Source organism: Notolabrus celidotus, chromosome 20 (assembly GCF_009762535.1).
Source record: "Notolabrus celidotus isolate fNotCel1 chromosome 20, fNotCel1.pri, whole genome shotgun sequence".
Taxonomy (NCBI): domain Eukaryota; kingdom Metazoa; phylum Chordata; class Actinopteri; order Labriformes; family Labridae; genus Notolabrus; species Notolabrus celidotus.
Genome location: NC_048291.1, coordinates 11,250,893 through 11,263,962, shown reverse-complemented (window position 1 = coordinate 11,263,962; position 13,070 = coordinate 11,250,893). Strand labels below are relative to the sequence as shown.

General features: G+C 37.4%; 3 protein-coding genes across 5 annotated transcripts; 1 reads left to right on the top strand and 2 right to left on the bottom strand.

The window, feature by feature from the left end:
- Positions 1–27: 27 nt before the first annotated feature.
- On the bottom strand, positions 28–4,502 carry LOC117832041 (hydroxyacylglutathione hydrolase-like protein). Of its 3 annotated transcripts, none has more exons than XM_034710999.1 (9): positions 4,380–4,502; positions 4,044–4,242; positions 3,202–3,266; positions 2,980–3,097; positions 2,752–2,860; positions 2,424–2,527; positions 2,032–2,133; positions 1,085–1,164; positions 28–954 (listed from the first exon to the last, which is right to left on the bottom strand). In XM_034710999.1, the coding sequence occupies exons 2-9, from the start codon at positions 4,146–4,148 to the stop codon at positions 804–806; spliced, it is 834 nt and encodes a 277-aa protein (XP_034566890.1). In that variant the 5' UTR covers positions 4,149–4,242; positions 4,380–4,502; the 3' UTR covers positions 28–803. The 3 variants fall into 3 exon arrangements, with proteins under 3 accessions (XP_034566890.1, XP_034566891.1, XP_034566892.1); XM_034711000.1 differs by having other exon boundaries at positions 4,044–4,153; XM_034711001.1 differs by lacking the exon at positions 28–954 and having other exon boundaries at positions 1,081–1,164.
- Positions 4,503–5,911: 1,409 nt separating this feature from the next.
- LOC117832038 (hydroxyacylglutathione hydrolase, mitochondrial-like) lies at positions 5,912–10,849 on the bottom strand. Its single transcript, XM_034710995.1, has 9 exons — positions 10,671–10,849; positions 9,620–9,804; positions 8,680–8,744; positions 8,398–8,515; positions 8,208–8,316; positions 7,990–8,093; positions 7,058–7,159; positions 6,872–6,951; positions 5,912–6,770 (listed from the first exon to the last, which is right to left on the bottom strand). Exons 1-9 carry the CDS (start codon positions 10,735–10,737, stop codon positions 6,671–6,673), a joined length of 930 nt encoding a protein of 309 aa, XP_034566886.1. The 5' UTR covers positions 10,738–10,849; the 3' UTR covers positions 5,912–6,670.
- fahd1 (fumarylacetoacetate hydrolase domain containing 1) lies at positions 10,780–12,134 on the top strand. The gene is made up of 2 exons (XM_034711010.1): positions 10,780–10,903; positions 11,082–12,134. The coding sequence occupies exon 2, from the start codon at positions 11,185–11,187 to the stop codon at positions 11,845–11,847; it is 663 nt and encodes a 220-aa protein (XP_034566901.1). The 5' UTR covers positions 10,780–10,903; positions 11,082–11,184; the 3' UTR covers positions 11,848–12,134.
- Positions 12,135–13,070: the final 936 nt, after the last annotated feature.

Below are 13,070 nucleotides of genomic sequence, written 5' to 3'. Positions count from 1 at the left end.
ATGTGTAAAAAAACATCCAACAGAGCATTGATTCAGACTGATACAGTGTATTTTATTTAATAATGTTGTCTCTGATGTACAGTTTACGCTCTCGCAGGGCGAGGAAAAGCAGCAATTAACATTCATTTAATATACACTGCATGTTTGTTCTTCTGTTTCAAACTTATTGTGCAACATCTCCTCCTCTATAAAGTGCAGTCTAAATTAGACAGTTCCTTAAATGCATTTTATGGTGAATCCATTGTGAAGCGCTCAACTGCAAAGGTAGGCGAGGGGAAAAGTTATGTCCAGTTTGTCCCAACTGACATCAACAACTCAGATAAAACGCAGTGGCAGTCACATGGTTATCAGACGGAAATTAAACTTCAATGAAGAAAATAAAAATGGAATAAGAAGGAAAGATAACATTCTGATACACAATCAACATAAATAACAGTTGTTGTTTTTTTTATCCCTAAATCAATTTTTGAAGCAACAAATATTTGAAACAAACATGTAAATGTCAGCAGCTGCCTTCACTGAAAGTTGGTATTAATAACAAACACTACCTGGTGTTAGGTTTTTGCATACCAGATTGGGTGACCAGCCTTTAAATGAATCAAGTGAAAGAAATGTTTTATGAAAGCAGCTTTACATTAACCTCTTTGTGCATACATTGTTTAATGATATTACACCTGTCAGACCCCCAGTGGTGTAAATTAAATCTAGGGTTAAAGTAACAAACACCTCCCACTGCTGTCTTGTGTTTTGCTGCATGCAGTCATCCAACTATAGATGAGAAGTCAGAGCTCTGAATCTGGATCTCAAGGTCTGAGGAGCCCCCATTCCAAAGCCAACATGGCATGTGGAGGAAGTCTTTCCTTAGGCTTCTTAAATTTATCCTTCTCCTTCCTCAGGACCCTCAGCACCTCTATGGGGTCGGTCTTCCCTGTGAACTTTTGTACCGCTTCCTCCCTACAGTAAAGAAAGAGGGTTAGAAATAAAGTGTAGACAATCGAAATGATAAAAACACAAAAATGTAGTGATTAATCTAACGGCAGGATAAATGTTTCATATGGCTTAACCTAAAAATATCCAAACTCACGAGAGGCGAAGAAAAGGGTTGTATTCAAACTCGTCCATAAGGCTAGATGGCACTGTTGGTTTGTCATCGTCGTCTCTTGCCTGCCGACACAGAAACAGGAAACTCAGAGAATAAATGAATCATATGTATTTAGAGTAAAAGACGACATATGCTACATTTTATTTTTCATCATATTCTAAGATCAAACCATAAATATATGTATTTACTATACTGACTGTGGAGTCAAATCCTGAATGTGTCAATTAACCTGTAATGTATAGCTCCATTGTTGTCCAATTACTATTAAGTAAACTCCCGTATTCCCTCTACTTTTGAAAATGGTATATAGTATATATAGTTACAATGGTATAATACTGCATGTAAAAAATGATTTTACTGGGTAACTAATTTTGACAAGGTACGCTAATCTGGTGTTGATGTATTCTGTCTTCAGAAGAGGTGAGTAGGTTTGGGATCAAAATAAAGCATAAAATGTAAGAATGTTGAAAGCTAATTTTGAAAATGAAATGAAAACTAAACAGGACAGAGCATTCACAGTGAGGGGTCCAGAACTCTGGAATGATCTGCTCGAGGAGATCGGGTCTACTGAGACAGTGATCTCTTCTAAATCCCTTCTTGAGACAAACTTTCATCAAAACCTTTCCTGATTTTACCTGTAAAAAATATTTAAAAATATTTTAATACTAATAGAGTTCTTTTTAAATTTGAAGTCTTTTAAAATAGGTTTTATTTCTTGATCTTCCCTTGCGTGATTTTATGATCAGCCTGTTTAATTTGCTGCCCATGTTAAAACTTTGTAACCTATTTTTCTAAAAAGTGCTCTTTAATTTAAGTAATTATGACTATTATCTTTATTATTGTTTGTTTATTTATGAGAAAAACATGACAAGTGATATTACTAATAAAGGAAAGGAGTGTTATTATTTTAATCAATTTTAGTTGCTCACCCTGGCCCAGCTCAACATCTCTTTGACTTTTTCATTCTCTGGCTCCACCATCATGGCAAACTTCAGGTTCTTTATGGTGTACTCATGTCCACAGAACACCTTCTGCAGATCAACAAAACATAATTTAACACATAAAAAAATCCAACACGCACAGAGCAGTAGAGTTTGAGTGACTTGTACATTCTGGGCTTTGTGTCACTTTCAGGATGTTTCTTTTTACAATGAAGAGAAAGAGGGAAAGCCACACTATACTCAATCCCTTCATTGTGTGAGTGTTGAGTCATCAGTGTGACTCAGTCTTGTCGCAGTTCTTATCTGAGGTCATGTTAGCCGTTGTTAACCCTGTGAGGGAGGCACAGAACTGTGACAAATATCTTTGATTTCCCACTGACCGTGTCTTGAGGCAGGGTGCCTAGAACCTGGGTGAGATTGTGGTACATTTGTTCGGCTGTACCCTCCAGAAACCGCCCACATCCACCGATGAACAATGTGTCCCCTAACAACCAAAAGAGAGGACAAGGGCACACAGTGATCAGTCTCTGCTGCTGAACACAATAAGAACAATGGAACAATGTTTTTGTCAACAATGATTCATATCAACAGTAAAAGAACAGAACTTGTATTTACAATTGAGGCAGAATTACATGTTTGTTTGATCTGTGTGTAGAGTGTACTCCTCAGGTTCCAACCTCAGCTGTTTAAGTGTACAAAGATAAACACCTGTAAACACAGCAGGGGCGTCAGTGCACTCATCTTCCCACACAAAGTAGCACATGTGACCGGAGGTATGGCAGGGGGTAAACAGGCACCGCACATTGATGGAGCTGAACTGAAGGATAGAGAGAACATGTTATCAAAATACAACAAAGCAGAGACAAGAAGAAGATGTGTATTTATGTAATAACTGTAGGACTGCTCAGGTGAAACCTCCTGATGTCTTGTGTGCACCTTCAGTTCCTGGTCATTGGTGACTTTATCAGTCAGGCCCCCAATCCGATCGTCTCCTCCGTAAACCCTCAGCTTGGGAAGCTCCTTCAGCAGAGCCTCATTCCCCCGAGCATGATCCCTGATTGGCAAAAACATGATTAGTTGACCATTAGGTAAGTGGGAAATTCAGGGTAATTGTAGCTAATGGCTAACCCCCCCCCCCCCCCGACCTAATAGTCGTACCAGTGATGATGAGTGGTGAGAACAGCAGTCAGAGACAAGCCCTCTCTCTTCACAATTTCTAGGAGCTGTCAGGAAAATAATGAGCAACTATTTATAACAGATTTATGAGATGTTATGAAGATATTTTTTCAGGAAAAAGAACAAGCATTTCTTGTCTCTTTTTTTCTGTGTACATAATAATTAACTGAATATCAATATCTGCTGGACAAAGCAAAGGAGGAATTCTTAAATATGGCCCAGTTCTCTTACAGTTTAAGCAGCTAAAATCTAATGAAGAAAGTAATTAGAATATTAAAACAAACTTGAAATAATTTATATTATTTTATTGTCACTACTCATTTTGTTGTGGTTTATCTAACATTGATTCTTCTAAACAATGCTTACATTTTTAATTCTTCACTTGTTTTGTTATTTATTTAACCTAATTTATTTCTCTATTCAGTGCCTGTTAATATGAATGACTTTTAATCTCGTTAATCCTTTCTAAAAAGTAATAATATCAAAATAATAATATTTTACTTTTTTTAAATGAAGTATATGCCTATGAAAACAGCAAAGTGCAAAGTTAAACAAGAAGGAAAATCATTACTTTAAATAAAGTGACAAAAGTGTAGAGAAAGTGTGAGCTTTATGAATAAGGTAATAAAAAATAATAAAATATGTATTCATTAATAACGCTTATTAACCAATAATTACATCTGCACCACGCAGTATAAAGTTTTATTTCACTTTATTTACATGAGAAATTTTAAAAAGATCCGACAAAAATCTCAGTTAGTCTTTGCATCCCCCACACCATACAGGATTCATACCATAGACTGTATCAAATATTTTATTAATACCCGGTGTGGTACAGCAGGGTCCACAGCTACTGCTTGTTTACTCTGCTCATCGATCACCAGGTACATGTAGTTGTCCTCCAGGATTGAGATCACCTTTACCTTCATGGCACCTGCACACGCATGCGCGTGTGGCCGACACGTATGGAAGTTTAATTAGTAAACATTACCTAAATCGACACCTTCCTCTGCTGTTGCAGCCCTGATAATGGAAATCACTGAATTAGTCAGAAATTAAAGAGTAGATATTCCTTTTAGCAGCATAAAACTACATTTGAGTCCAGTTTACACTTTCTGCAGCTTCAAAATATTAAAGGTAGATACAAAACAAACAGTTACCTCAGATGTATTTATTTCGATCAAGTTGTTTTATCATTGTGCGGCTATGATGCCCTGATTCTTTTTATTCTACATTTCTGCATCAGGACTAGAAAGTTATCGCGACATCTTCGAGCTAACGTGTCAGAGCTCAGACAGTTTAATCGAGCACGGAAAAATTCAACGCAGTCTCTGCACAGCAGTCTGGGATGTTTAAATGGACACAGAAAGCTTGTCCCAAATGTATTTATGACTTTGTTTGTAAAGAAGTTTTCATAAGTTATGTTATCTGTGTCGTAGTCTGAGTTCCAATGACTTTTTCACGGTGGTCCTGAAGGGCAAAATAAATTTACAAAAGATGAAACAATTTTCCAAAGTTGGAGACAAATTTACATATCAGAAAACATTTTTACATTTTATAAAACAAAATAACATTAGCAAAACACTTTTACCAAGGCTAAAACAAATTTACATTTAAGAAAACAAATTTCCAAATCAAAAAAACACTTTTACAAGCGGTGAGACAATTTTACAAACGATGGAACATTTTTACCATTCCTGAAACTAATTTACATTAATTTTTAACGGAAAGGGAATGTACCAAACAACGGAAGTGACCCAGTACCAAACGGAGTACCAGTACCAAACGGAGTACCAGTACCAAACGCCGCTCCGTTTGGTTTCTCTCCATCCAAACAAACTAAATGACCCCTCACTCGATCACTCCTGGATCACTCCCGATATTTGGTACATTCCCTTTCCGTAAAAATGAAATGTTAATTTGTTTCATAAATGGTAAAAGTGTTCCGCCATTTGTAAAATTGTCTCCCCGCTTGTTAAAGTGTTTTTTGGTTTTGTAAATTTGTTTTGACCTTGGTAAGTGTTTTGATTTTGTAATTTTGTTTTCTTAAAGGTAAAATTTGTTTTCCAAAATGTAAATTTTTCTCCAACTTTGTAAAAGTGTTTCCTCCTTTGTAAATTTGTTTTGTCCTTCAGGGCCACCGTACTTTTGCCATAATTTGATCAATAGTGTGTTTTTTGTATGGTTCAAATAAGGTTATTTGAAAGCTGTGTACATGTGATAACAATAACATTTAAACATCAATGAAATTAAATATGGTTTAATACAAATACTACTTTGTTTACATTGTATGATTAGTTATTGAAGTACTTCATTAAAGTGCATTTTTTAAATACTCATCACATCCTTTTTTATTGACAAATATTTGTGCACAAAACATGCATTCATAAAAAACATGCAATGCATTAATATAAATTTTGTGCACAATATTGTATAAAATAGTTGAAGGACACCATACATTATTGGTATTAAGAACAATAATGTATGGTGTCCCCTGCAAAGATATTTCCACTTCTGCCTTTTTATATCAATGTCATGCGTACAGTGTGATTAGATTTTTTAGACCTTATACTAAGTTTAGTAATATATCTTGAGCAGTTCTTTTCCATCAACATAAAAAATCTGAGTTTATGTTAATGCTTATTGAGTCATTTATAATGTACAGTATGTGAGAATAGAACACCTGCGACCATTGCCATGAGTGCCTTTACCTTTATTTTTACTGACTTAAAGTACATGCTCATTGCTTCTCCAAACATCATGCAGTTGTCTTGTAAGGTTGTACTGTACATGGAAGAATAACTTACGGTGTCTTCATTCAATGCTGACAAATTGATAGGTACACAGTAATTTGTGCACAGGTTGCTTTTGTAAGAATGATGAAATCATTGTTATTTGCATCTTATAATAAAAGAAAAACTATCAAGAAAAATGTATTTCATGAAAATAGTAATAGAAATTCATAAGGGAGCATTCAAAGTCAGAAGAAAACATCGATTCAAATTTTTAAAGAAATTAATTTATCCATTTACAGATATTTTACACGTACTCAAACATCCTTTTATCATCCACTCCCTGTCATGTTTTGTTTTTTATCTGAACGCTTCTTGAAATAGTAGTTTGCACTTCAATATATTACAACATGAAACTAAGACTCTAAAAATTCTATTTACACAAAAAACTATTTTATTTCCCATTTAAAGCGTTCAAATAATGGCCAAATATTCCTTAAAACTATCACACCAGCAATGCTCAAACAAACAGAATGAAACTAAAATTGTGTCAAGCTGATAGCCGCTGATAATGATAATGAAATGTGCATGATTTCACTGAGATTGGTTGTATTAGATCAGTTTCATGTGGCTTTGAAGATGAATTGCTGTGGTATACTTTAGTCAAATTGCAGTATTGTAAGAATTTTAAGGAGAAGTTAGCATGTGCGCACAGGACATCACTCCTTGGGCACACGGAAGCCATCTTTTTCTTTCCGGAGGCTTCTCATGGTTTCAGCTGGGTCTGTCTGCTTCACATGGTCCTGCACAGACTTTTCTCTAAATCAAATATGACACAAACACAAACGTGTTTAGATTTGCAACAAACATTTCAGGATGCAGCTGTCTAAAACAAGTGGCCTTGAGTTATCTTTACATACTTTACTCTCATGAAGGGGTTAAATGTGAATTCAGCTTCCAAAGTGGATGGGATTGTGGGCTCTCCATTGCTGCACTTCTCCTGGAAAACAAACATACACAAAAGAGATTATTATTCACCCAGGAGGAGATATTGAATCAGCTGACTGAGGAAATTATCGTTTCAGTAGAATAGGCCGGTCAGATACCTTTGCCCATGCTAGCTTCTCCTGAATGACCTCGTTGTCTGGTTCCACATGACGAGCAAACTTCAGATTGCTGATGGTGTACTCATGACCACAATAAACACGCTAAAACACAAACACACAGAGGTGAGTCAGTCTTTTGAACTTTTGCTTCCTTCTTTTGAAATTGATATAAATTATAAAAACTAAGTAAATGAAGATGTGTCTGCACCATCAAACACTGCTTTCAGATTCAGATTCAGATTCATTTATTGTCATGTCATGTAAAAAACACGACAGAACGAAAACTGTTTCCCAGGTCTGGCATTAAAGAGAAAATAAAAAGATAACAAATAACCTAAAAACCAATATTAAAAAACTAAAATCATACAATAAAATAGATTAATAATTACAAATACAGTTGTTAAAAGTAAGTGACATGTTAGGATAAAGGGCAGAGGACAGCTGAGGGGGCACAGTTCATGAGCCTCACACCCTCTAGTTCCTGTAATTATTCCTTCCTGATGGGTTTTCTTTTAACTGTGTGCACCAGCTTGCATCAACTCTTCTTGAAATACTTTCTTAAAATAGTTGTTCTACTCTTCGTCTGGCAAATTTAATCATTGCTGATAATATGAAACATCTAACCACAGAGGCTTGTTGCTGCAGATACTGGATTTTGTAATCTAGTTTATTGCAAAACACATAGAAATTAACCTGGCAGTTAAAGGCTTTGTCAGGCCTGTGTCTGTCTCTTTGGAAAGGGCTTAATGAACCTGACTTCTTGCAAAAGTTTGGCACTCCAGCAATAAGTGTAAATAATCTAAATGCTACATTCACAATGGAAATTATAGCAAAATTATGTTAATCAGATCTTTATAAAGAAGGATTTAAATCTCCCAAGATTTTCAAAGTATTCATTCCTATGACAAATGGAGTCAGAACAGTTTATCTACCGTTTCCGGCGGCAGGTGGCCCAGAATTTCTATCAAGGCTCTGTACATCTGCTCTGCTGTTCCCTCGAAGAATTTACCACAGCCAGCCACGAACAATGTGTCTCCTGCATTGAAATGAAAGAGCATTCGGTCATCAGGTATGACACAGGGCTGACTTCCAACAATGACCTGCGTCAACAATGATGTGTGTGCTGTTGAGGCTTATCTGACAGACATACCTGTGAAGACAGCCGGTGGCTCGGTGCTGCTCTCTTTGGTCACATAATAGCAGATGTGTCCAGTTGTGTGACACGGCGTGAAAAGGCATTTGACATTAAGTGATCCAATCTGAAAAGGGATGAGAGTAGTGAGTATACGTCAGTCTTTTGGGGGCTACATTCAGATTGAAAAGCAGTTTGCTCATCTTACTTTGAAGTTGTGGGAATGATTCACTTTCTTTGTAATGGCAGGAACTCTATCATCTCCTCCGTAAACTCGCAGTCCTGGCATTAGCTTCACCATCTTTTCATTTCCCCCAGCATGATCCCTGTGGAGAGAAAGTGATCAGTGTGTCGTCAATACTTACTTTCATGGATGTCTAACTTTTTCTTAGCATGTTGGCTTTTTAACTTAATCAACTTTAGTGTTTTGAGAATGCTCTCCTGTATTTAGTATTGTGTGCGAATGATAGTTAGTTAGCTTGTAGCCTACCAGTGGTGATGAGTGGTCAAGACTGTTGTGAGTTTTACGCCATGCTTTCTGACAGCTTCCACAACCTGTTTGAAGGCAGAGAAGAAATACTTAAATGATCAGTCTTTAAAAAAAATTAAAAACAGGACATCACTTAGAAAAACATGATCAATAAACAGCAGAATATCCATTAGAATTCGCTTCTCTACTCTTTTCTCCCATTTGTATGTGTTCTGCTTTTGAGTGACGGTGTAGGACAAAGAGCTCAGAAAGCTTGTGCTGTTTTTGACGTATAGACAGATACAATAAGGTATAAGATATAAATGTTTATGGTATAACCCAGTAATTACACAGAATAAGAGAGTCAGGTTTGGAAGAAGTCTAGAGTCCCTTTTCTTATGTATAAATGCAGAAATACAAAAATGCTCTATCCTGCATAAGAATCGTACCAAAGTAAAATATCACACACACAAAAATCACAAAATATGCATCAATGTCTCCAAAAAAATAGATGCATAATCAAAATCATTGTTTTATACCAAATAATTACAATTTGGGATTTAAGTGATTCAATAACACTGAAGTCGCAGCTGATCATGGTGGGGTTAAATCTATCTACTCTTTAGACTAACTTTATTGAATCTATAAAACAGCATCAAATGAGGGGGCAACATAAACTGCTGGAGATTAAAAATCTCTCCTTTAATCCAGAAATGTTTCCAAGTTATTACACCTTAATAACTACCCATAAAAGGTAATACCTCTGTATGTATTGTGAAATGTTGGAAATGAAAGGACAACACTTGTGGATAAAGAATGTGTTCATTTTCAAATGTTTTTCTTTTGCAAAATGTGATGAAGTAAACTGTCTGCTCATGCATTGAAGTAGCTAGTTGACACAAACCCATACAGTATACAAAGAGGAGGATTGCTTAAAAGTTGAATCATATAATGCACACACCTTTATGGGTTCCACAGGGTCAACAATAGCTGCTTCCTTGGAGTCCACATCAATCAGGAGGTACATGTAGTTGTCAGAGAGAGCTGGGAGAAGTTCAACCTTCATATTTGCTTGTTCTACCAGAGAAGATTTCCTCACTGCGCTGTGAAGGAGAGCTGCTGCCTGGGCCTTGACTTCCAAGGGTGCTTAATATTTGACAGAGAGAAATGTCAGACAGGGTGATATGAGGACAGCCCATTGTTTACCTTTGATATTGTGTAAAAATCTTGATATGGCGGTAACCATTCCCATTAATTAATTATTTGTAAAGTGCCATTTGATAACAAATGTTATCTGATGACACTTCACAAAAAGCAGGTGCAGACCAAATTTGACAAGAACAGTGATAATGAAAAACGTCTTCTTCACAGCACAATAAAATATGGCTCTCAGGCCTAGTATTACCATTGACTACTATGAATCAAATGTGTATCTTCTGCAACCAGCAGCACCAGGAAACTGAAGGTGTTTTACAGTACGATAACAAAAGACAAGGTGTGTTTGAAAGGAAAAACTAGTTGTTGTAGCAGCACAAGGACAGAACTAAGGACAGATACATGAAGAATAATGTATATAGCATATAGTATCTTTAATTATTAATATGTAAAATGTGTTTGCAGTGTAGCATAACTAAGTATTTTGGACGTATTCAATAATGAATAATGAAACAAAGCAAAATATATATTAGCAGTAGCCATTGGCTGGTCAGGTACTGCCTGGTACATCTTTGGTAATACGATTTTAACATAAAGTAAACAAGGTTAGTTTCAATGTTACCTTAAAAGATAGATTATAACCTGTCAGTCAACTGAATAAGCAGTGATCTTTAAGGACTGTCATGGAGGAGATTATGTAACAAGGTGCAGACGTTCTCCAACACAAGCCAACTATGTTTATGTGACAGCTCTGCTCTCAAGACTCCACATATGTTCGCTTTTTAATGTTCGTTCAGCTCTACACGCTAACATGTTAGTTAGATGTTTGTATGCTGATGAAAATCGAGTGCACGTACCGAATTTGAAGGCTGTAGCAGCTCCAAGTAGAGTGCAGGCACTCCCCACTAGTGACTTGAATAACATAACAACAGCAGCTAGAGCCTTATCATCACATTCGTGGTGTAAACCAGAAAAGTTTGGTTCTGTTTCACTTCCGCATCCACCCCCTCTTCAACTTTGACCTCCAAGACTCGACCAAACGAGTGTGGAGTAATGGATCCAGAGTAATTACCGGTAATCACCCAAAGATGTGAGTAAAACACAATGTGTTCTCACCGGTTCTCACATTTTTAGAGCACCAGAAACACAGAACTACAATAAAATCAATTTGTGGCGGTTTATTTTAACCATTCACAGTATAAATTATTCAAATAGGTTGCTTTGAAAGCATTGAATTGAGAATGTCTTCCTCCGTGTGTCCCCTCCAGGTTACCGTAGGTTAATGTTTAGGCTTCATTGACAGTCGGTCGAAGTTTGTTTTAACTGCAGCCGACCGCCTCAAAGCGGCTGAAACTTCCACTTTCCTCCACAATGTCAACGCGAAATATCTCTCGATTTTGGGAATGGGGAAGGAAGATAATATGTGTTGGGAGAAACTACGCCGACCACGCAAAAGAGCTGAAAAATGCGATTCCGACAGAGCCCGTCCTGTTTTTGAAGCCACCTTCAGCTTATGTCAGAGAGGGGTCCCCTATCCTGGTGCCCTTGTACTCCAGCAACCTGCACCATGAGGTGGAGCTGGGAGTAGTCATCGGGAAAGGGGGCACAGCCATCCCTCAGTCTGCCGCCATGGAGCATGTTGCAGGCTACGCTTTGTGCTTGGACATGACAGCCCGGGACATCCAAGACGAGTGCAAGTCAAAGGGTTTGCCCTGGACCCTGGCCAAAGCTTTCAACACCTCTTGCCCTGTCAGTGAGTTCATCCCCAAAGAGCGCATCCCTGACCCAGGGAGCGTCAAGCTGTGGCTGAAAGTGAACGACCAGCTGAAACAGAGCGGCTGCACCTCCCAGATGATTTTTTCTATTCCCTATCTGATCAGCTACATCAGCGACTTTATCACTCTAGAGGAGGGGGATCTCATCCTGACCGGGACCCCTAAAGGAGTCTCCGCCGTGCAGGAGCATGATGAGCTGCAAGCTGGGATCGAGGACGTTGTCACCATGAGCTTCAAAGTGGACAGACCAGATCATTAGAAAACACAAACGTCTGTAAGGACAGGAAGTGAATACACAGACTCAGAATTATCAACGCAAAGTCGGATCCTTTCTCTCTGTTTTTAATATTTTAGGGGACCAGCAGGTGTCAGTGCTGTGCCATCGGGACCATATCCCACATGTATTTTATTCTATCCTGCACAGTACTTGAAAATAAGTTTAGAAAGCAGGGTTTGCTTGCATTGATTGATTTCACCGACGTAAATGTGCTTGTGATCAGTTTTGTTTGACCTTACACATTGATATAAAAATCATTCATCATCCAATGTTACTGTCTCTGTTTCATGGTGAAAAAGTGATCCAGAACTTTTACTAAATTAAGAGAACAATACTTTGGTGGAGAAACATTTAATTGAAACGATAGTAAAGCTTATTTTCTGTAGAAATTTAACATTTAAAATTAATTACTCCTGGAGTCATGATAAACCCTGAGAATTAAAGTATAACATCAGATAGTATGGTGGCCCTAAAGGGCAAAACAGCCTTTCAGAAAACACATCAAACACAACATTTCATAAAACACAGCAACATTTCACAAAATGCATCAACATTACAGAAAATTTGGCAACATTACGGAAAAAACAACATTTTAGAAAACACAATATTTCACAAAATACAACAACATTTCACTAAATGGAAAATGGAGGGACAACACGTCTTGTTTCTGATTGGACAGAACCAGATAGCTCCACATCATTTCCCGTTTCTATTAACATTCAATTGTAAGATAGAAAAGAAACAGTTTGCCTACAATGTGGTTGAGCTGTGCTTTTGAACAACTACAACAAATTAGTGGAATGAAAAGACAGAAAAATGCAGTCACTGCCAGGCAACTTGGTGGTGTTGTGGATAGAGCTGCTGCCTTACAGTCTGATGGTTCGGGGTTTAAGTCCAGTGTTGAGAAGGTAGAAGATTGAGGCAAGGTCAGCACTAGGTTGAGGCAGGGACAATTCAAGATTGAGGCTGGGAGTGTGGAACGGACAGAAGAAAGGTGAGGAAGGGAGGAGCAGGACAAAAAGCCATAAAGTCCAGGAAATTCACCTCAAAAAGGTGAAAAGCAGGTAAGAAAAGTGTTGAACGAAAAACAGACAGGTGGCGTAAGGTACATATTTTATTTGTTACATACTTATTTATTCAGTACATACAGATTGAAAGGTAGCAGGCCCATACTACTACATACTTAAACAATGGTATGAGATTTT